This window comes from Pseudochaenichthys georgianus, chromosome 21 (genome assembly GCF_902827115.2).
Source record: "Pseudochaenichthys georgianus chromosome 21, fPseGeo1.2, whole genome shotgun sequence".
Taxonomy (NCBI): Eukaryota; Metazoa; Chordata; class Actinopteri; order Perciformes; family Channichthyidae; genus Pseudochaenichthys; species Pseudochaenichthys georgianus.
In genome coordinates, this window is record NC_047523.1 from 24,058,009 (window position 1) to 24,082,166 (window position 24,158).

Here is a 24,158-nt window from a genome sequence, read left to right on the forward strand (position 1 = left end):
TCTAATGTCTAACACTTAATGTGGAGAAAGAGATGTCCTGTATGGGTTGATTGTGCGTTGATCTGTTGGTAATGCCTCGGGGTTCCGGTGGGCATGTAAACAAATGCATAATGCTGCGCTATACTTTGTGGCCTCACCCGGTTGCATAGCGACACTTATTGTTTAGGTGTCTTTTAATAAGCAGGTAGTCATATTAGCTAGAACTAGCTGGATCTGATCGATATGGACATAAACGCGAGTGAAGTCTAATCTGACGGGAGAGAGAGATCAGCTGCTGCTGACGAGTCGACACGCAGCTCTGCATGATGACCTACAGCGGTCAGCGGAACAAAACACACACTTCAGGTTAGAATATCACACGTAGCTATTTTAATTACCTCTCAAACTACCTAAACTAGTTATAGATAAGTTTAGTTTCACTGTCGGGTCACTCATTACTGGATCCGCGAGCTGCATGATACTGGCGGCCTGTCAGGAGAAGGAGAGAGCGCTCCGTTTATTGTTCCCGTGTTATTGTAAATTATACTGTACACTTTTGAATAGTTCATCTACTATAATTAGTTTGTTTAATATCGAATCATATCAATTTGTTTTAAAGCTCAATAAATAACAAAGAAGACCTTTGACCGGCACTTTTCTCATTTTGTCCGGAAGATTGAAACTTTAACGGACATTTTGACGGGCAAACAAATAAAATTGGGTAACACAATGACACCATTGGTCCTGCACATACTGCACGTCACTGATTAACCTAAAAAGTGCCGGACTTATTATTAAGTGGCTTGTGACCTTGTGTGAAAATTATTTTGAGGAGGATGACAAATTCTCTCCAATCCCATGATGAACTTGCCAGCAGCAAAACACAAAAAGTTATTATTAGATCCCCAGATGTTTCACTTTCTTCTCATTTAAACTACTGAAAAATGTGTTGCTCATATCGACACACCCAACAGCAAAAGAATCTTTTCTTTCCAGAGTAGAAACAGTCTCTTATGCACACACAATCCATCTATCAATCATTACCCTGAACGGGCAACAGAGAATGATGTATCCTCCTTTAAATAGACACATACCTGTTCTTCTGTTGATATAGGATTAACCACGGTGAGAAGTTTGAGGCTAAATAGAGTTGAGACAATAGCCCGACAGCATCTTGTCCTCCACCTTCTCTAATCTTTACAAAGCACTCAGAGGCTGCACCCATGCCTACCTCACACCTTGAACCTAACCCCCACAAATGTTGCAATGAACGGAGGCCTATCTGAGCATGTGTATCCACAGGGCAGGGCCTGCCTCTGAGTAAAGGCAGGAAACAGTCATTATTATACAGCACACAAAGTAATGCCACACGCCGCATGAATACTCCCTGAGCTGCACTTTATCTTGCAAGATATGTTTACTCAACCGGGAAGATGACTGGAGAGCAAATAATCCATGTTTGCATTGTGTAGCTGTAAAAACAGAGGACCAACTTCCCATGAATAACTTCCTACAATGATTATTCACCCTCTACATTATTTCCGCACAACAATACCTCAACTAATAGGGAGCAGAGCAGCTTGACTGAAGTCCCATCAGCTGTTTCCAACATGTCACCAGCAGCAATATGCTGTGACAGAAGACGACATAAATGATTGTGACTGCATGTAAATCCATTAAATAGAATCAGAGTTTATGCTCTGACAGACATGCTTTATCCTGTTGTCAGGTGAATGCAATTAAAACCTGAATGCCTTCTGCATACAATTACAACGCAAACACGTCTGAAGCTGCAGCAATGCTTCCCTAAAAGGAATTACAGCATAATACTACATCTCTAGAGAGGACAATGTAATGAACTCACTCTTTGTGTAGCAGATGTGGCACAAGACAAGTGTAACAGTAGACTTTATGCACCAAGCTAATTGAAGTGGAATACAATGATGTGATCATGGATTGGGACGTTTAATACTTAACCTCATTTAACAGTTCAGTTAAAAATGTGTTTAATCATTGCTGCAGTTTTATCAACCATACGCACTTCATTTGCTGTGCCAAACGTTTTCCCACTGCTGAGTATATCAGATGGTCATCAAATGAGCATGTTAAGATGTAATGTATGACAGAAATACAGAGATCCTCCGAACGGGAAAAGTTGAAAAAGAACATTAGCATAACACATGTCCAGCTATTGGCAGAGTCCTGGCTCTGGCAGTGTAAGGTGTCATTCGCATGGGGAATAACGGCTCACTCAGCATCTTCTATTGACTGATTACAGCGAGAGATGATCAATCACAAAGCTATGCATTGTATAAATATAGCCTAGCTGACTGCCCTTTCATAAAAAGGGCACATTTAAAAGAATGGTGGCTTTTTCATTTACTGCCATACATACACCTCAATCTATTAATGAACACTTTGGGCTTTGGGAGAAATAAAGATTATTAATATGACCACTATCCATTTCACTTTGGTCCATGCCTACTTGTGCTCCCCTTATGGAAAGGAGCTCAATGGTATCTACTCAACCCCAAAACAAGTTTCTGTTTACAGCAGGTTTTATACAATTATTTTTACGAGTCTAAAAGGTCATGGACATATTCTTAGCTACATTCCCGATGTTAAACATGTGACAAAATACAGCCATATAGCTCAACTATGTGTGCGTAATATGGATATAGGCAAAACCAATTGAGGATAGTAGATTATAGGGCTGCACGATTATGGCAAAAATCATAATCTCGATTATTTGAGACAATAATTGATATCACGATTATTAAAAACGATTATCCATTTACTTTGAAAACATCCATTTATTGAAAATGTGAACAGTATGTTTTTAACAGTTGATTACCCTGAACTTTAAGTATAATTCAACTGAAAAACCAATATTAAAAAAAAAAAAAAATAGAAATAAAATAAAATAAATAATCGTTTTATTTCGATTATGCTGTTTTCATAATCGTTGCGAGCCAAAATCGTAATTGCAATTAAAATACGATTAATTGAGTAGCCCTAGTAGATTATGGCTCAAACTAATCCCAATGTCATACATATATTCGTCTCTATAACATACATATCATTTTTTATACATGAGCAACTTCTAACATCCCTGGCAGTTTGTCAAAACATCTGCAGTATGTGTAAAAAGCCAAAGCAGCAAATAACGCTTTTCAACTTGAACAAGAATAATTTTGTAGCCTATTAAAAGTTATAACACATTTGAGCGCACACACAGTGACTACAGACCGGTGGCTTTGACATCACATGCCATGAAGTCGCTGGAGAGGCTGGTCCTTAAACACACAGTACAGTACAGTGGTCGCACCATCACTAGACCCCCTGCAGTTTGCATATCAACCTCGTATTGGAGTGGAGGACGCCATCATCTTCCTGCTGCACAGAGTACACACACACACACACCTTGAGAAGGCAGGCAGCACTGTGAGAGTAATTTTTTGACTTTTCCAGTGCTTTCAATACCATCAGACCTGCCCTGCTCAGCAGTAAGCCGCTACTGGACATGCAGGTGGATGCTCCACTGGTGAGCTGGATAACCAACTATCTCACAGCTCGGCCACAGTACGTGAAGCTACAGAATAACACCTCTGACATTATATTGAGCAGCACGGGCGCTCCTCAGGGCACGGTCCTCTCTCCCTTCCTGTTCACAGTCTATACATCAGACTTCAGACACTGCTCACAGTCCTGCCATCTGCAGAAATTCTCAGATGACTCTGCCATTGTGGGCTGTATCATCAGAGATCAGGAAGCTGAGTACAGGAGTGTGGTGGACAGTTTTGTGGAGTGGTGCGGTCAGAACCATCTGCAGCTCAACGTCACAAAAACCAAGGAGCTAGTGGTTGACTTCAGGAAGCGGAGTACCGCCCCAAGCCCAATTACCATCGTGGGCATGGATGTGGACATTGTGGACAGCTACAAGTTCCTGGGTGTCCACATAGACAATAAACTGGACTGGAGTAAAAACACTGAGGCCCTATATAAGAAAGGCCAGAGTCGCCTGTATTTCCTCAGGAGACTCAGGTGCTTCAACGTCTGCAGCACTATGTTGCAGATGTTTTATGACTCGGTGGTCTCCAGTGTGATCTTCTTTGCTGTAGTGTGTTGGGGCAGCGGGGTGAAGACAGCTGATGCCAACAGACTCAAGAATCTCATCAGGAGAGCAGGCTCTGTCCTGGGAGTGGATCAGGAGTCGTTGGCAGTGGTGTCGGAGGGGAGAATGCTGAGGAAACTCCTCGGCATTCTGGACAACGGGTCTCACCCCCTGCATGCCACACTGGTTTCCTACCGGAGCACTTTCAGCCACAGACTGAGATCACCGATAACCACCACACAGCGCCACAGGAGGTCTTTCCTCCCAGTGGCAATCAAACTCTTTAACTCTTCACCCCTAAGTAAAGGGCACTGAGAACTTACACACCAACACTATGTGCAATATACATATCAATATAATTAACATCATTGCAATACACTCGCTGCTATATATATATATAACTATGTGCAATATTATATTATTATTAGTATTATTATTAATAATGCTATGATAACGTGCAATTACGTAACTGCCACTACGTTTTAATTTTTGCACTACTAAATACTGCTAATAATGATTGCATTGATTGTGTGACCATCTATGTTTCTATGTTTCATGTTGTCTGTGGATGTTTAATTGCTCTTTTTCTGCTATGTTTATTGTGTTTATTGTATTTTGTTACTCTGGAACAACAATTTCCTTCGGGATGAATAAAGTCTTATCTTATCTTATGAGATAAACTTTGTGAACCAAACCTGACAATCTAAGCAATTAAAAGTTTTCATCCCCCAAATAATTTGTACTGGAAATCACTGTAGCGTTTCTACATTTGCTGATGTAAAGAAATAACCTTTTTATATTGACACAAAACCATTAGCTCTTCATTCTAACCAGCTTCAGGCTCTAAAGATATCCACATTTTTCCGCTCTCTTGAAAACATTCTTGACTGTAGTTTGTGTTAAAGAAGAGGGTAATCTACTGCAACACTTTTAACAATAAAACCATCTGCCAGGGCTCGACATTAAGGACTGCCCGATGGCCCGGGGCCATCTAGTATTTAGCTCGGGCAATGAAGCCTCACCTGCTGGTTGCCCGATCGGGCAATCTATTATGCCAGTATCATGCAGCTCGCGGATCCAGTAATGAGTGACCCGACAGTGAAACTAAACATATCTAGCCTATAACTAGTTTAGGTAGTTTAAACAATAAGCGTCGCTATGCAACCGGGTGAGGCCACAAAGTATAGCGCAGCATTCTGCATTTGTTTACATGCTCACCGGAACCCCGAGGCATTACCAACAGATCAACGCACAATCAACCCATACAGGACATCTCTTTCTCCACATTAAGTGTTGGACATTAGAATTGACTATTCTTGTCTGTCACGTACTCTTCTTGTCTGTCACATAAGTGGCGCAACTGAAACTCTGACGTCGCCATTTTGTGTGCTTCGTGGATGCGCTCGGCTCCTCTCGACTGCTGCTCGGGTCTGCTCGGTCAGCTTCCAGATGAGGAGGCATTCGTTCGACCAACTTACAGTAGATAACATTACAAACATTTTTAACAGGGGCCATAATAGTGTAAATATAAATAATGTTTGTTTTGGCAGTTATAACTGAATGTAATGTTTTCTACTTTTTTCCATCTGGGAAGGCATTTGCCTTCATCAGATGGAAAGTGTCTTGACCAACAACTTAAGTGTTTCTTATAGCTATGCAGGGCATGCAAGCGAGCAAACACAAACAAGAACAAAAAATCAAGTGAAATGAAGAATAAAATTGATATTGTACAATATAATATTGTGGTGGTTCATCTTATAATTCAGTCTAGAGAATGCACCAGACAGTATCTAAGACCTGCAAAAATCTTAATTTTCTAGGGGGACGGAGGCCCCCCAAACCCTTCGTGCCATTTAGTCCGCGCGCATTTTTCAGGGCAATCTCTATTGGGCTCAGGGCCATCTGTAAATTAGCTTAGATGGCCAACAGGACCATCTCCCAACATCCTTAATGTCATGCACTGCCATCTGCATTTAAATTGAAAGGAAGAGAATATCTTCAGGAATAAAACGTTGAGGGTGAATTAACCTCGAAGAACCTCAATAAGTGAAATGTAGGGATGCACGATATTGGTTTTTTGAAACCGATACCGATAACTTCTGCTTATCAAGACCGATAATAAAAAAAAAATTACGCCACTATTATTTTTTCCTCGGCCGCCCCGTAGTTTCAGAGCGCATCGAGTTTAAAATGCCATCTGCAAGCTGATGCTGACAGCCCCGCTCCTGCCGCCCGCTTGTGGCAGACCACACTTCCACGCTCACCGGCAGGCACCGACTGGCCATCTGGAGGACCGGGAGGGTGTGTGTATGTGTGGCCCGAGCGAGCGAGAGAGAGACCTTACGTGCATTGTTGTTGTTAGCATCTGGTGCTAGCTAGCTGCGCTAACGGATATAAGGAGCTGTTTAAATGAAAACAGAGGAGCGACATTTCGCCACAACTGCGCCGAGCACTTGACTTTATGCATGAAGCCAGACAGCGGGACATTGTACGAAAAGTCAGCACACTCAGCACGGATACATGAACATGATTGCAGCTTCCAGGCAGCTCCGGTTCGAGCATATGCCTTGAGTTGCACGCACGCACACACACTGTATTGTATTATTGTCTTTGTACGCTTTTAACACACCATCGTAGCGATGGCGATGTTTCAGGTGACTGATCAGGTTCGAAGTATTAGGGAGCGCTGGATTTGTGAAGAACTCCCCTCTTCCTAAACCACTAATACCACAGTACTGGCAAAACGGGAGGAGCCGAGTGAAAAACAAGCGCCCCTCATCCCAATCCACCCACACTGCAGTATTTTTTTCTTTTTTTTTACCCAAAAAATATATTGTATATTATCGGGACTATTAATACTGTTATCGGGTTTATCGGGATGACGTCATAATTCCTAATATCGGACCGATAATTATCGGGCCGATAATTATCGTGCATCCCTAGTGAAATGTATACAAATAAATTCCTATTCCGGTACCTTTACCACCAGGGCAGAGGACATTGACATGCATTGAACTAGGGCTGGGCGATTTGGCCTAAAAATAAAATCTCGATTTTTTTTCTAACTAATGGACAATTTTCGATTTAAACCTCGATTTGTTTCTGTTTTTTTCTAAACAAACCAGACCAAGGCAAAATGTAAATACATATTTTCTTTATTAACACAATACAAATAAATGAGATTACCAAGTAGTCTAGACCTATGTGAACAAATCAGTTGTTCAAGAATAAAAAAAATAAAATAAAAACAGCACCACGGCACTTGGTTGTCATTAATGTGCAAAGATCTTTTTTAAATCAAACTGAAAAAAAAATCTCTTGTAGGCCATCCCTGAAAAAAACTTGTAAAATGAAATACAACAAATAATAAATAATGATAATGAAATGAATAATACAAAAATACCCTCAAACAAAATAACATCCCTTTAACTTTCTAGGAAGTTGTCTTTCTACAGACCTTACACAGAACAGTTGTTTGTTATATGTATGACCGCTTGTACCCGAACCACTTCCATACAACTGAAGTAGCACCTTTTTTAGGAATTAGTTCTTCATCTGTGTTCGTGGACATTTTTATGGTACATCTGTCGGTGAAGCGGTGAATGTGATTGTAGTAGGCTATGTGACTTCCCGATCTGCAGCTCTGCACATGCGCACAGTGTTATAAATTAAAATCAATGTTTTTGATGGCATAAAGTACCTTAAACATACCGTCAGTTTAAATGCTGTTTTATACTGAAAAACCAGAAGTTCTCGTGCGCAGTTGTTAAGCTTTTATTCTGAAAATCCTTCATCTCCGGTTAGCATTTAGCATGTGGCTAATATACCATTTACTATAGAGGTGAATTTAGTAGCGATATGACACGGAGTATTGCACACCGAAACTTACTGATTTCAACACTACAACTACTGTATAGACGTCGAGATATTAGTATTGCTGAATATTAAATGAAGGTACAGTTTATTTGAATACGTTTGTTTACAGACGTGGGTAGCATGAGACAACATCCGGAACTACCAGAAATGAAACCAGCCGTGAAGTTTTTCCTGTCTTGAGTATTGATTACAGCGTTCAAAACCATATTAAATGAAAAGTCATGAAAGAGATAAGGAGGAGAAAAGGCGTGTTTAGTTATATATGTAATGTACAATGTCTGAGTCCTCTGTTATGCTCAACAACGAACACAGCATAACAACAGCAGATCGGGCAGAGCTGCAGATCGGGGAGTCACAGGCAATGTGGCTGAGTTTTGTGCGCATTCTGGAACGTGAGAGAGTAAGCTACTACGGAGTCCCTTAAAGCAAAACAAATCTGCGGAGTCTAGAAATGTTTTAAAATCGCGATTTTTCGGTTCAGCCATTTCACAAACCTTAGGAAAGTAAAAATGCAAATTAATCGTGAAAACCGAAAAAATCGTCCAGCCCTACATTGAACCATAACGCAAAAAGAGAGAAAGAAATGTGGTTAAATGTCAGTTCAGCCAACCAGCACCTACTGGCCTTTTAAAACAATGACTTCTCCGTCAGGTGAATAAACATAAGGGTATACTTTTTCTCTTTTTTAGGCATAACAAAATGTTGTGGGACTCATACACATACTCATTTAAGTAAATATATCCAACAGCAATGTCACTGCAGACTTTAAGGATTGTTGAGTGTCTGTTAGATGGCATGGCACCATATGGATATTCTATCAAAGAGGATTTAATTGGAAAAATAAATCACAACCCCAAATCAGAAAATAAATTCCCCTTTATAGTTGAATGATTCAGCAAGGACGTGTATGACTTTGCAGTAGTGCAGAGGTACGCATGCTTTTTTTGTGCTATTGTCTAGAATTTGTCACACACAGAGATATTTCTGCAAATGTCGTATGTTCAATGTATGACATACAATATGCTGTTCATCATCATGGAGCCACAAAATATGCGAGTACACGAGTATTTTTTTTATTTCCCCCAGGACTGCTAGGAGTATTTCGGCTACAGCTGGAAAACTTGAATGATGTTTGAGCACCTGGGAGGGAATGTCCATCCCAAGTGGGCTCCGGCATTGTTTAGGGTTACTGGTGCATGTAAAAGGAGAGTGCCAGAAAAACAGTTCTTCGTGAGACGAGAATGAGCCCTTTAACTGGTTGGCTGGGTTTGTAATCTGGTAGCATTGACGTATTTAAAGCACCTTTTACACATGCAGTCCAGCCCTGAAATGTTCAGAAACATTTCCTGTATAGAATCATGTGTGAATGGGAGCAGGGATCGATTCAGTTTAGTAATATGGCAGTTGTATGCAATGTTGCGTTAACGCCTTCTGCTAGCTAGACTGTCCGATGTCCCATCTATTCTGGCATTGCCATGTCATGTGTAAAAAGGTGCAAGACAGAGATTATTCCTGAATGTAGTGCCAATGTGTGGAATAGTCAACGTCACGAGCGTTTTTTTTTTAAAAAGGTTATCCCAGTAATTTACAAAGTGTGAAAGAGGCTATAGTCTTTTCAAACATCAACACTTTAGACATTCATTAGACAAGCGCTATGCAGTGATATTTCTCTGCTTCCTCTGGGTAGACCTGCTAACAAAGCTTTGTTCAGAAGTTAAGAAAACTTGAGAGCAGCGTCATGCTTCTTGAAGTATCAATCTGAGCACCATTGCCTTTAGGCTACAGGATTTCCAGCTTTGATGTAATCACTTCATCGTTACTCTGAAAGAGAAAGAAAAATGACACAGCCCACATCTCCCTCATACCTCCACAATCAAATGCAAAGCTCAGGATATACAATGCCATTTTAAATGTCATGTGCTTGAACTGCACTTTATTTCCAATGTCATCAACTGCCCTTCTATCGTACTTTGAAGCAGACTTTGAAATGTCATAACATCTTAAAAGTGAATGTTCTTCCACTTGGCTGAGTTTGATAGAAGCAGTAAAACAGATTGTTTCAATTTTCAGTTGTAGTCTGGGGGACTACAGGCGTAGACCTCGTGATCACTTGAATGTATGTAACCTGACGTTGGGGAGATGCTTCCACCTTCAGCCACCGGGTAACCTCACATACCACTCTGGGATGATACCTGATCCCACAAACAAGCTAAAACAAAAAGCGCACATGTTTGTAGCTTGTGTGCAGAAACAATAAATCAATAAAGTTAATAAGCATTGACATAAAATGTGTTTGACTAATCGTTCAAGCCTGACGTACAACAACAACGCTGGGGAACAAAAATAATCAAATAAACCAAAATAGTCAACACATAAAATCAACAATGTCAATTATAATCTCTAGTTTCCGCCATAGCAAAATCGACAAGTGTTTCTTTTTTAAACAGAAACTGAGTTTGAAAGATGGCTGACTTTTGTACAATTATGCTGTATGTTTTACATGTTGTTATGACTATAAAAGCTACATTAATGTTTTTAGGGGTGCTGCTCATTGAGTATGAACTCCTGCACCACTCCTCTTATACCATCAGTAAAGAGAGAGCTTTCGCCTGGGGTATATATATAATGTGAGTAGCTCCTTGAAATATTCAACAAGGTATTGTGTGCCGTGTTAAGGTAATTCTGCTGCAACATAGTCTTAGATAGATGGGATTGTTCAAGCAATGAGTTTGCAGTAAGACTCTTGTTGAAGGCCGCATGTGGAGCGAACCCCAGTGGAAAAGCTGGGTCCCTTCGTTGCTGTGTCCACATAGCAGACACTGACGAGGGGCAGTCTTTCAGACTCAGCATGTCGGGTGTATGGAAGGCTATTTTACAGGACAAAAATCTATTGTGCGGCTAATCTCTAAAAGCGCTGACATGCTTTGTGTTCTGTATTATCAAAAGCTGTCCGGGTTTCCAACCAAAGCTTGAAATCTGGGGCTCTTTCAGGAATCTATCTACATATCTAGTTAGATCAACAATCAGCCAGCAGCCGCACATGTCAAGGCTTATCCACACAAGCCATTCCAACGCTGAATACAGGAAATATGCTTTTTTAATTAAATGATTTTTACATATGATAGTCAAATAGCTTTTTATACATTAACAATTAAGCTTGGAATCTTCCATAGTAATACTGTATTTAATCTTAAAGGTCCCGTGTCATGCTTTTACGGTTATTACACGTCCCCTTGTGTGTTATGTAGCTTTTTATGCATGTAAACGGTCTGCAAAGTCACAAACCCTCAAAGTACACCCTGTAGCGAGTAAAACTCTAACACAGAAAAGACCTGTCTATGCTGCCCCAGAACGCCTCGTTGGAGATGTATCTTTTTCCATTTTTTTCTTCCTGGTCACAGTGACGTAACGATGACCAAATGGACCAATTCGTGGAGCAGCTCCACACACACACACACACACACACACACACACACACACTCTCAGCCGCGCTTTCGCCGGCACACACACTCACTCAGCCTTATCTTTTCTCAGGCTGTGAGTGTGTGGCGAACAGCCTGGCTGTGAGTGTATGCGTGTGCTCAGGCTGAGTTCTGCGGTGTCTCGCTGACCCCACGCAGCAACCAGGAAATGACACCAGTAATCCACCTCACACTGTCCGCTCCTGGAGCCTCAAAGGGCGGAGCAGCTAGCCCCGCAACGTCCCGCCAACACGGCGTCCCGCCAACACGGCACCCAGACCCCACGCAGCCTTCTCATCTGTTTCTCATTACTGGTGTCATTTTCTGGTTGCTAACGCCATTGTAACACATAAACACTGATGTTCCGCTGTAACGGTGGTGGACTCATCACAACAGAGTGGGCGAGCTGACCAATCAGAGCACACTGGGCTCATAGGGAGGGGGGGCAGGAGCTCCAACAAGCCATTTAGGACAGAGTGAATACACATGCTATACATAAATGCTGTATGAGAAACCAATGTGATTTTGGAACATGGAACAATGTAAATATATTCTAGTAGACCTCAACAATGGAATTATGATCGGTAGAAATGTCCATGTCATGGGACCTTTAAATATTAAAAACATGTTTTATATGCTTGCTGTTTTAGTTCTCCCGATTGATAGAATAAAGATTTGATGGGTTCACAATGGAAATTCCCCTACTCTACTACATGTGGTTTGTTCTCATAGGAGGCAGGAGAAAACTCTCTGACCACACCATGCAAATGTGGTAGGAAACAAGCTGCAGTATGTGGGGTGGGATTTGATGAGAACTTGCTAGTATTAACTATTATTACCATCCTACACTGGAGCCACACCATAATGGCAAAAATAAACATTTCTAAACACAAATCTATTGAAATGTTATGCAAATCCTTTAACTAGCCAGCAAACCTTAAATGAAACATAATCAGTCATTCATCACAGTCAGAGCATCGCATATATAGATTCTGCTTTTTTTATGGATAGTTATATCATTAAAATCGCTACATTTTAGGGCAATTTTAATTGTAATTGTGCACAAGGCATCTTCTCCTGACTGGCTAAAGGAAGAGATTGATGCAGCACTTTTCTTCAATTGTAGCATGCATGCACTTGCACAAGGAAAATAACCATTTTTGTTTCCAGAAAAGGCAAAGACTGGAAATATGTTCCCTGTCTTAAGAGAGTGGAGGTGTACTTCTTTGGTTGTAGCAAATCTGACATGTAACATAGGGGTGGAGGGTTTAAGCCTTGATGTCAGGCCAGAATTAGAGTGAAAAAAACTACCAGGGGGTCGAGGTCCAACAAAAGGCGCTAAACTATTCAACAGTTGTCAGTTCCCATTGAAAAGAACTCACCATGAAGACTGGGTCAAACAATCACACCAAAACTCAAAATTACTTTAGCAACTGTTTGTGTTTTTGTCTACTGAAGCACCAAGTTGTTGTTTGAGCAGATAATGTGTTTTCTTTCTGCATAATCAATAAGCTTTCACAAACAAGTATTATAGAGTTCTAGAGTTATAAGAAACACGACGAATGAAAGTGACGGGTTGGCTGAATATGCGAAAACCTCTCTCCTTGTGCAAAACGAGATGTCACTAGAATGTAGAAAATGCATGAAAAACAAAACAGAAGGAGAATTGTATTCTTAAACCAATGTTCTTTCAATTCCACAGTAAACCACCCTGCATGGATGTCAGCTGTGTAGCAGACTAAGTCTTGTGCTGTAATGTGAATCACGAGGTGTCTGTGTGAGATTGAGAGACAGAGTTCATGATCTAATTCGCCATATGCACTTCCACTGTTGGCTGGGGGAAAAACTTGCACGATGTTCACTCAGTCACATCAGTGATGCACACAGATAACCTTTCCACACCTGCATGGCATGAAGCACTGCTCCCAGCATCTCTGATGTGATAATAGGGGATACGTAACACAATGAATAATCCATGTTTTCACTCTGTGATTAAAGTGTGCCAAATTGTAAATTCTCTAATCCCCTTTTCAATGACATTTCTCACACCAAGGTTATAGTGACAGTTCAAATAAACAACTACTGGGTGCAAAACATGAGTTGAAGACTTATGCATATGGTTGTATGTGAGACAGTTAGTGTGCCTTTTAAATCAGACCTACTTTTAAACCAAAGTGGGACAAGATAATGGACATGTGCTACATCATAGGTTATACATGCTGAGTGAGTTAGGTGATTAACAGAAAAGGCAAAAAGAATGATGATACACTCCAATGCATTATATACGGTAATTTGACCATTTATTTGATTATCTTCCAGGGCAATTAATGTAAGTCCATCTTGTCCTTACGGTTAGTCTTGTACAATTCCAAAAGCTATGAAACCTACAGTCACGGTGTTTTTAAAGGAACGCCCCTGTTAAAATGCAGATTAGGGTAATTAAATATGGCGTAGTCTGAATGTAGCGAGTGAACGTGAGAGTAAAGGTAAGCTTATCTTGCGGGTGCAGAGAGTCGGGATCTCCGCCCCTCTCCAACCTCGCATTCCTCAGATTCCCACACTCAAAGCTCATCTGCCTTTTATTTCACCTCTTAGCGATACCGTTTCAAGAGCTAAGAGAAAAGTGAGCTTTTTGTGGTAACGCAACAACTAAAACAGTTGCTGTCTGTCCGCCTGGTGAGTTTTAAATTCCTACGGGTTGGCATTGAGGTTACAGCATGAGGTCCTTCAAAGGTGTGCGTTGTTGCCGATGCCTCGGTCACAAGATCAAGATTAAGGTAGTATTAGATGCACTCCCGCTGTGTATAAGCCTAAATAAGTTTACCTCGTGCCGTACACGTACGCAAAAAAGCTAACACTTTCTTTACACAGTGAATTCATGACTTTCTGAGTTCACGTAGCAGTCCATACCCTCCTGCCTTGCGCACAGATGCGTGTATTTTTTCCCTACGTTTTCCCCCCAATTATTCTGCAGTAAGCGAATGAGCGGAACAAATAGATAATAAATACCTTGGGGAGACTGTTGTTCCGCTGGCTGAGCTGCGGCTAGGATCTACATTGGAAAATGTAACTTCATCAGTAAAGTCCCCTCGTTTAGTCCCATGCATGTGGAAGAGTGAAACGCTTCTCCATAGTCGTGAAGAAGAAGAAGACCCTCGGTCGCTTCCACCAGCAAACCCAGGCAAAACGAGCGTGCATGACGTCAGTGGGAGTGTGGGAAAGCACTGCACACTCCTGATTGGTTACAATAGGAGTAGGGGGCGGTCCATAGGAGGTTCTCTGTGTTGAATTAACCAATGGGAGTACAGATAATAGTTTCCTTGGTTACATTTTTTTTTGTCCCTATACAGAGGGATACAGAAGGTAAACTAGGGTTTAGTGGGTTAAATGTTTATTTTACTCGCATAGTAAAGAGTTGACTCTTTTCGTGTGAGTTGAATTTAGAAGCAGTACGAGGCTCTGTAAAACTTCGTTGTGTTTAATGTTTTCAATATTTCAATTCGTCTGACTTTAAGTTTACTGTAGACTTTGTTAGCATTAGCTAGCTGACAGAATAGGTAAACAACTGCTCCACCGTGACACCTCTCAGGCTGTTTGTAAGGTGTTTAATTTGTGTGCCCCAGTATTACTTTTGAACTATAGGGCTGCAACATATTATTATTAATTATTTTCTTAATAATTTAGTAAGAAGTATTTTTAAAGGCATACTACCACTTCATTTTATTGAGTTGAATTGTTTCACTGGATTGGATTTAGCAATGTCTTGAATACCTTAATAACCTGACTAAAGCCAGGTACCTCTGCCGTTTAAATGTTATTTATTGCAATTCGTTTTAGCTTTTATATTTTTCACATAAAAGCAGTTATTTGTTCCTTCATTTTGCAGGCAAAAATGAGTGGAATGGATCGGAATACATTCATTACAAACTACAGAGCAGAAGATGTGGGTAAGTCAGCAGAAACTGTGGCCTCAAATATTGCTGACTTGTGACACAGTGGCCCCATTGATCCGTTGAACAGATTTGACCTGATGTCCCCGTGTTGAATTCCCCAGGTGTCAAGTCTCTGATGCCTCTGATTGCTTGTATTTATTCACCTTCCTCTTTAACTCACAGATTAACTGCTCAAAAACTGTCTGACACAGTTAGTTTGCCCCACTGTTACCCCCCCCCTCCAGTAATTTTTCAAATTAGCCCTCCAATCCATTAGCGCTGATGCTCCTCTGTTTTCACCTCCTTTGTATTTCTTTGCTGAAGTCAGCATAATGACTTTACTTCAGACATTAAAAGTGATGAGATTTTCAACAATTCCAATGATCCTAATCCAGCCACATCATTTGCTTTCATCCGTGCAGAAAAACTGACACTGCGGATGAAAAATGGTCTTGGCAGCTCAAAGTACAAACCGGCTGAATACCAAAAACTACAAGCCATTGTTGATGCCAAGCGCCTGGAGTCTGATCTAATTGGATTAAAGGTAACATTTGGTTATTATCAATATCCTGCCTCTGCTTGAAATAGCATTGTTATTATAAAATCTATTCCTGTTGTATTTAATAAAATGTTGAATCAAGAGCAAATGAAGAAGAATGGGCAACAACACAATAATAGCAAACAGTCCTATTCATTATTCACCACAGGAAGAGCTTGAACTGACAAAAAACAGATTTGAATGTGAGGTGATAAAACAACATGTCTCCAATAGTGGGAAATAGTGCCATTTATTTGTGTTTGTCTACCTTTCTTTCCTCTCTCTTTAACACATACTGTTAAGGGATTTCATACCATATGACAACAGGCATTGCATACACTTTATAGTTTGTCCAACCACATCAAACAGAACAGTAATATCACAACCATACACAGTAGCATTACAGATCTCATGACTATTCATTTGGATTCCCACCCAGGGTTTCTACAAAACGGATTGAAGTTCATAGTCTTCCAACCCTGAGTACAGCAAAAAGTTAAGGCTTTGGGCAATTGAGATATGGCTGTTGGACCTGCAGTGTTTTAATTGTTAAACTGTGACAGAAGCCTTTAAGTATCATTATGGTTGCCCGTGGCTCCTTCCAACCCAGCACGCTGCATAACCTAGATAAGACGGCTATGTTCACAAATCGGGTCGCCCTGCTGAAAGGAAGGCGTTCTGAGCATATCCTGTTGGTGATGTGATTGAGGGTAAATAAATGAGTCGGCTCAAGGGGATCATTATTGTGAAAGGACGAGCAGCATTGTTACTCAAACCCTTTTTTTGCCGATTGATCATATATTTTTTTCTCAGCAGCTCTGGTTTTTGTGTTATTTACAAATACACAGAAATAATATCTTTTAATTTAATTGTTGTCAACATACAATGTGCCTTTATCGTTGAATACATTTGGACTTGTCCCAATAAGCACATGTATAAATAATGAAATTAATTATGAATGAATTCCATTAGGCTGCTACAGTTTTAGGGTCCTGTGCTATGAGCAAAATTGCCTCTTACTTACTATATAGCGCACTCCATTTACACACTGCTGTTTTATTTGAGTTTTGGAATACTGAAGAAATGTTTACACAAAATAGTGTCCTGAAAATATCCACTATGAAACAAAAATGTGTTCTTGTGCGTTGCATTACACTACCTTCTGCTACAATCCAAGAGTTCACCTAGTATTGAGCGATACAAAAAAAAGAGAGAACAAGGGATCATTAATGTTTTTATTAACACCCGTGCTTCACTCTGACAAGCCAAAATGTTGGGGAGAGGCATGAACTCACTCAATATCTCTATGATCGACAGATTTTGTTTTTGTGGTACTCTGACGGAGCATCATCATTTGTGGCTATAATCATGTATTTTTGATTTGAACTCCATATTTTTGATTTGGGAGCTTGAAAGGGTTATGTCATGGATCTGGAAAGTACCACATAATGTTGTTTATCTATATCTTGGTTGGGATTCATTCACAAGAGGTATCTGAAATGTATCAAAAACAGATCAAATCTGCACAGGCTGTTTTAGAGATAACAAAAACAATGAGAAAGGGTGTCATGCCCAAACATTTTCAAAAACAATGTGGAGTGGCAAATATACGTTTACAAGTAATAGAAGCACACTTTTTCCTTTGACTCAGTTTGATACAAATCATTTAAAAAGTATTTGTCCACTAAAATGGTTGAAAGGGGAACCGTACTGGGCCCTCGATCGTTCAGAGTGTTTATATTGGTGGATTAGGTTATTGTAACAGTGAGAGTAGAGTTCAGCTGATGTAAATTTAGCTCCAGGCTCATTCTTTGTAGTCCAGCTGAGTTTATTAGACAACCAATGCAAATGTAAATCACCTAGCCTGGAGGAGGCAAGGGATGACCCCAATTTGGCCTCTTTCTTTAAAGACAGCCCTTGTTTCAGATCGAGCACTGTAGATTGGAATAACTCTAAAATGTTTTTGACATCCTGAGGGTAAGGATCTGTAGACGAACCTGACCCTAAAGTTTGACACGCATTAAAGACAACGATAAACACATTAACTCCTTTTCATTTCCTATTAATATGAAATGCATTGTTCCCATGGATTGGTTATTTGAGATATTCCTTTGAACAATTATCTGAGCCTGTGTATAAAAACGCTGATAGAAGACAATGAATTGCTGCATGGAAAGCGCTGTGAAGGAGGGCCTCGTCCTTTCATAATGAAAAGAGAAAATAAATGAGAGTAGATTAAGACATTTACATCCCCCCCACCTCCTATTCCTAAAAACGCGTCTCATGCGTGTCATGCAGGTTTCCACATAATTATTTTGCTGTTTATTTTTGCCTTCATGCTTTAACAGTGATACCGTTTCAGTTGAATTAACTCCGTTTATGAGTCTTTCACAGGCACAATATCGCTAATAAAGGCTGAAGCAATGCCTGTGTAAACCTATTCCTGATGTGTGTAAAGGAAGAGAAATTATTCCTGCTAAAAGGACACAAAAATTACCTATTTTATGTTTCACCATCCGTTCCAACATCATGATTTATTCACTTTGGTTCTCGTGCTTTTTCGATGTTATAAAATGGCCCAGATAATTGATGCATTAAGGCACTTACAGAGTCAGGTTTTTCAAGACTATGTTAATTATTTGTAGGAGGAAATACATGTCACGGCTAAAGTGTATTGAAAAGCAAACACTGTGGTGATTGGTTTTAACATGCTGATTCAGTTCCAGAGTTTTTCCTGCTGAGCGTTAAACCTTATCTTATAGGTTCAGAAGACGTGTTGTGCAGCCAAGGCGACCAAGGAGAGCTCCGTATTACGGCAGCACAGACAGGTGTGGATCAGAGAGTGCCCCAGGCTGCAAAAGGCTGAGTAAGAGCCCCCTATTACTCCCTGTCATTATCTGCCGCAGTTTTCTGGGTATTACACCACGCAACCGTTCCACTTAAGCTCCATTGAGCCCAGGCAGGACCCTGCACGAAGAAAATAGGGTTTAGAGAAAGAGAGGGGACAGCAGCCTGGGAAGAAATACTGTATGTATTAGGGAGAAAACAAGAAGAGAAGAGATGGAAGATCCCACATGATTGTCCTGCAGTGATGACATTGAATGTAAGGGTGAGAAACAGAGTAGAGTATTTGAGCTGTGTGGTGAAAGTAGAGTCAAGTGAATGGAGAAACGTGCTTCCTCTGCGTCCAGAAGTGTGGGGCCCCAGCGGTGTCATGCCTTGTGAAGTGAGAAGGGCAGCGCTAGCTCTGGGGTGCAGCGTGTTTGACTGCGTAATGACTGTGTCTGAGCCACCCAAGGTTAATGATGTACACAAGCGTGAGCCTCAGTAATGAGCCTACTCATAAAGAGGTGCTACTGCTTGGAACTCTCTAGGTATACATCTAGTTAAAAATACCATGGGATTCAAAAGCCACCTTGTCAGATGGTAAATCAGGCAGATGTCTCTATGGTAACTTCCTTTATTCACAATCATGTCAACCCCCGAGCCAGTGAGCAGCAAGTCAACAATCTCTGTAGCGCTCTCCGTAGGGCTGATGGTGTGATACTGCCCACAGCAAGACAGCATGTTCACATTTTTTGTGAAAGATTATTCCAGTTGAGTCTGAGATAGTGGGTGATAATCAGAAGGAAGGATAGATCTGGTCCCCAGCCTGTCCCCATATCTCCAGAGATGGATCCCAGTAGTCAATGTAGTGGTGAAAGGTAACTAAATGCATGTACTTAACAAATGTTGAGTCATTACTAAGTTACTTGGGTTTTTAAATGTAATTTTAAATTAAATTCTTAGTTCTAGTTACAAGTTAGTTTGCAGATTCAGATTATGAATATAAAATCTAAAAACGTTAACAATGAAGGTGTTGAAATTGGCCCAACCTTTAGCACATAAAGGCATCAATGATTTGTTGTTTGTAGATCTGCCATAAATTAGAGGTTATTTTAATAACTCAACATTTGAAGTGACATTTTATCGCTGTCTTAGCGGGTATTCTGATTTTGTATTATGTTAATTCTTAATTGTTGGCTTAGTAACTTAATGTTGTTGTGTTTAAAACAGTTTTCCCTTCCTCTCATGAAACAGGGAGAAGGCTGAGAATGACATCAAGGATTTTCTTCAACAGCTCAGGCCAAACGGTAGAACAGACACTGCCATCTTCTCCCTTCAAGATTTTGGTAAACAACACTAACCGTTTGATCATTTTCATGTTACTGTTTATAAATTCAAAACTCACATGCGCCCTTGCACGTCTGTGTTGGGGTTTAGGGCTGCTGCTGGAGAGGGAGCGTGAGGCGTTCAGGAAAGCCACGGTGGAGCCTGTTCTTCAGCTCAAGGACGACCTGCGCTTCAGACTGGGTGAAGCACAAAGTCAGGATCTCACCGCGAATCAATCCGACTGGGAAGAAGTTAAACAACAGGTATCAGAGTGAAATAAAATAAAGATGGGTGTCCACCGTGACATTGATAAAGGAGCTTAATTTGTAGAAAGCTAGCAAAATCTCTAAATCCAGGATCAGAAAAATAGACATATAATTCCTGCACCTGGTTTTTAAAAACATTTTTCAAGATTTGAGGATTTGTTTCTTACAGCTCATATCCTCAGATGTTAGGGAACTATTAAGGTACCAAAACAGTCTCTCCTGCACATCCAGCAGAAGTTTAAATTGTCCTTCTTGTTCACACAAAGATCTAAGCTTGCACAAAGTCATATTCACTGCTATTGAATCTCTTGTTTGTTAGATATCCCTCCCGAAGTCACCGAGCCTGCTTTTGACTCTCAGAGGCTTTTCGCAAGCTGCAGAGATGAATGGCGAGATTAGGGAGTAAGCAGGGGTCTTTAAAGACAGACCAAACTTGGAACGAGCTGCCTGCCAGCCATTTTGTCTCCTCTGTGTGGATCCCTCAAGCTTGTTTCTTTCCCATGACCCCCCTCTACTTTTGTTGGCCTACAGCCCCTAGAAACATGATTGCATAGGCACAATAGGACAATCCCCCCCCGTCAACATACACAAACACACCCAGCCTCGGGTTCTCTCTTTTTCCTTTTGTTATCTTTTTCTATTTTTCATCCCACCATGTTCATCCCAAAACTATAATAATTTCACTGTGCATATTTTATTATAAATTATAAAAGCTTTTAGTATTTCTCCATATTCATAGATTGACTATGCTAATATCCCTGTCCATCTGTCCATCTGTCCATCCATCCAGGAATCTTTTCCTATCTTTGATCATAATTCATCATTTTTATCATGCATCAATCCCATTCAGGCTCATAATACCTGTGTGTATAAAGTGCAATACTCACTTTTTGATTGTACAACAAAACCATGGAGCTGTGCAACTTAACTGTTTATCTTCTTCTGATATTTAACATTTTGGGAGATACGTAGTTACTGGTTGATTGCTATTACTGAATTATTCTCATGATATATGTTTCTGAATCAACAATCTGGCTCGGTTAAATAAATACTGTTAATTTGAGCGGTCATAGCATAATGACAGGGTATAAAGTGATACACGACTACTGTGACCACGTCAGTCTGCTGTGTGTATCCCAATTTTTTGAGTAATTCCTTTTTTTAGTAATTCCTTGATGGGCAGGGTTAGATGTGGAAGTATCAACAAATAAATGATTCCTTTTATAGTAAAGTAACAGCTCATTGGAAGTGTGTTTCCCCCAGACACAATAAGATTCAACTGCTGCTGTCATGATTGTTTTTTTAATATGACAATCTTTTTTTCAAATTTGATTTTTCCTTGAATTCCCAGATACACTTTGTGAAGGACCAGCAAGATGAAATAACTGCAAAACTCAATTCAGAGTACCAGGTTTTGGAGGAGGAGATCATTGGCTGTGGCTTAGAGGTACATTTCTCACTACTGGTTTATAGATATCCTCCTTCTGTGTCAGCAACATGGTGATTAAAAACCATTTCTACAGTGTGTCCAAATAAAACGTGTGAACATTTCATTTCTATATATGTCAAAGATAGTTGTCCTTTGCAGAAATATCTCACTAGTACTTCAGTTGATCTGGTGATCATAAGAAGCTGTCCAGAGGAAGTGTTGGAGTCAGACTGCCCTTACCCAGAGCTGAAGGACGCCTTGATCCAGGCCTTTCACTCGCTATCAGAAAGATACCAGAGCAGGCTGCAGGATCTCCAAGATCAACTGCAGACAACTGACAGGTAGGATTTAGCAGCTAACATTGAATACATGTATGCTGGCATTACATTCAATATCTCACTAAAGTCTTCATAGAAATAGGCTTTTAATGATTTTCAGCCATCCATTTTGATAAATAAAGGTATAGGCAAAACTCCAGGGAAGCTGATAAGATCAAGAATAAAGATTAAAAAAACTCAGCAGGACCCCAGCAGCATAAAGGCACAGTCCCTTCCTTCCCCAGAAGCAAGCTGTTTCTCCCCAGGAGGTTGATTATGTCACTGTCTCTTGATCTGTACTTCCATATCAGCGCTGTATAGCACTGTTAGCTTATATGAGCAGTATGCAATTAATCAGTATACCATTTGGAATTCAAGTCAGGTGTAAATGTTGCTTTGTGATCCTGTCTTCTCTTGGTTGGAATCTGTTTCAGGTTCTGTGGCTGGTGTGCAGATGACCACCAACGCTTCCTGTTCACTCTGTCTCAGTACACTCAGGACCGATCAAACCACAGAGCTCTCTACATGGACCTGCTGCAAAGACTCTTCCTGGAGAAAACTAAACAAGAGCTGGTCAGTACTAAATATGTTAAAGAAAGAGTATTTATTTGCATATTATTTAGTTTAACTAAAACCCAATGCGTGTTATATTGTACACATACAAATATGCATAAACTCACCAGTCACCTGAACATACACACAAATACATATAGAAAATATCAAAGATAGATACTGACAGTGGTCATACAGTAAGTACCCGAAACTTGATTTAAGTCAAATCTGTTTGCATCTTGCAATTTATTTATCTATATATCATATTCAATTTACGTGTTTATAGACTCTTCTTGCATTATTTCTATTGTATGTGTATTAACTTGCACATCTTACAACATTCTCTTGCACTATTTTATTTCTATTCTGTTATTCCTTTCACTATTTGTATTGTTTTTATTTTTATTTTATGTCCCATACAGTATATTCATGTTCCATTGTTGGAGGAGCCTGGGACTTAAGTTGTTCATTGCCATATCTACACTGTAGCTACTGTGCACATGACAATAAAGCCTTGAATCTTGGGTAGTACAACCACAGAGTACAAGTACAGATAGGGCTGCATTAGCGAATAAGAAATAATGAAAATGATCATCGGTTATGGGACGTTTTCCTCAAAGAAATCCATGTTTTTAAGGGGATTTCTGTTCACACTCTCACCGATACATGCACACCTTGAAGCTGATCAACCACAGTCTGATCTGCTGCCCACTGAGCATTTCGAGGTTATCTGAATTGATCCTGTTTGATCAATCTGGGCTACTACTGTCCTCTGCCCTTTTTTATTTCTTTCTCCCTGACTGTACTGCACACAAAACATCACATACATGCCAAACGAGGTTGCTGGATACTAACGTGCACTGTAAACTGATGCACTTCCACACACACCTCTCCCCAGTCTAAATCCCCCCCGCAGTGTGAGTCCCATGCTCCCTGATCAATATAGCTCAGGAGCCAGAGCTGAGCAGAGACACACAGATCCGTCTGGACAATGAGCCGCTCAGCACGCTGCAGGATGTGCCATGTCACCCACTGTGGACACCTCGCTCATGCCACCAGCTAGCATCGCCATGACAACCGCCAGCGGCGCTCTCCTACCTCACCCCCACCCAGAGACCTGTCCTCGTATTAGTTCCAGCTGGGTGCCGCATTTAGAGCTGTGATCGTTCAGCCTTTAGGGGGTTCGCCAGAAGGAGAGATGTGTTTCTCAACTGTCTTTATCACACTTTTCACTTCCTCAGAAAACAGCAAGACTTGATGGGCTCCGTCTAATTCAGATACCATAATTACATTGGTTTGAATGCAGTTGGTAATCAGTGGTATAGATATAGAGTTGCTGAAATGAAACCCCACTGATTAAGAAACATTTTGGATTTTTTGTGTAGGCTTTCTTGGCATTTTCTATATTTGACATGGATTCGTATCCAGTAAACATAAACTTAAAGGATGACCCCCTAGTTAAAGTTGTCTCTGCACCTACATTTTTGGCTCCATTACAAAATAAATATCCTGTTTGTTCAGCAGCATACTGCTTGGACAGAT

General features: G+C 40.5%; 2 protein-coding genes across 3 annotated transcripts in view; one reads left to right on the forward strand and one right to left on the reverse strand.

The window, feature by feature from the left end:
* pkp4 (plakophilin 4) overlaps nt 1-14,593 on the reverse strand; it is a 102,184-nt gene extending 87,591 nt beyond the window's left edge. The window contains exon 1 of the mRNA XM_034109693.2: nt 14,440-14,593. The gene's annotated coding sequence lies outside the window, so the exon portion shown is untranslated. The remainder of the gene's footprint in view (nt 1-14,439) is intronic.
* A 172-nt stretch (nt 14,594-14,765) lies between these two features.
* The window catches only part of LOC117466457 (coiled-coil domain-containing protein 148-like), a 29,210-nt gene continuing 19,817 nt past the window's right edge, over nt 14,766-24,158 (forward strand). The window contains exons 1-9 of one of the 2 annotated variants that reach the window (XM_034109697.2): nt 14,766-14,793; nt 15,317-15,377; nt 15,785-15,906; nt 18,663-18,766; nt 19,981-20,072; nt 20,164-20,315; nt 21,670-21,765; nt 21,907-22,088; nt 22,499-22,637. In XM_034109697.2, the coding sequence (XP_033965588.1) occupies nt 15,323-15,377; nt 15,785-15,906; nt 18,663-18,766; nt 19,981-20,072; nt 20,164-20,315; nt 21,670-21,765; nt 21,907-22,088; nt 22,499-22,637 (942 nt within the window). In that variant the 5' untranslated portion in view covers nt 14,766-14,793; nt 15,317-15,322. Of the gene's footprint in view, nt 14,794-15,293; nt 15,378-15,784; nt 15,907-18,662; nt 18,767-19,980; nt 20,073-20,163; nt 20,316-21,669; nt 21,766-21,906; nt 22,089-22,498; nt 22,638-24,158 lie in introns of both variants that reach the window. The other variant, XM_034109698.2, reaches the window with a different exon arrangement.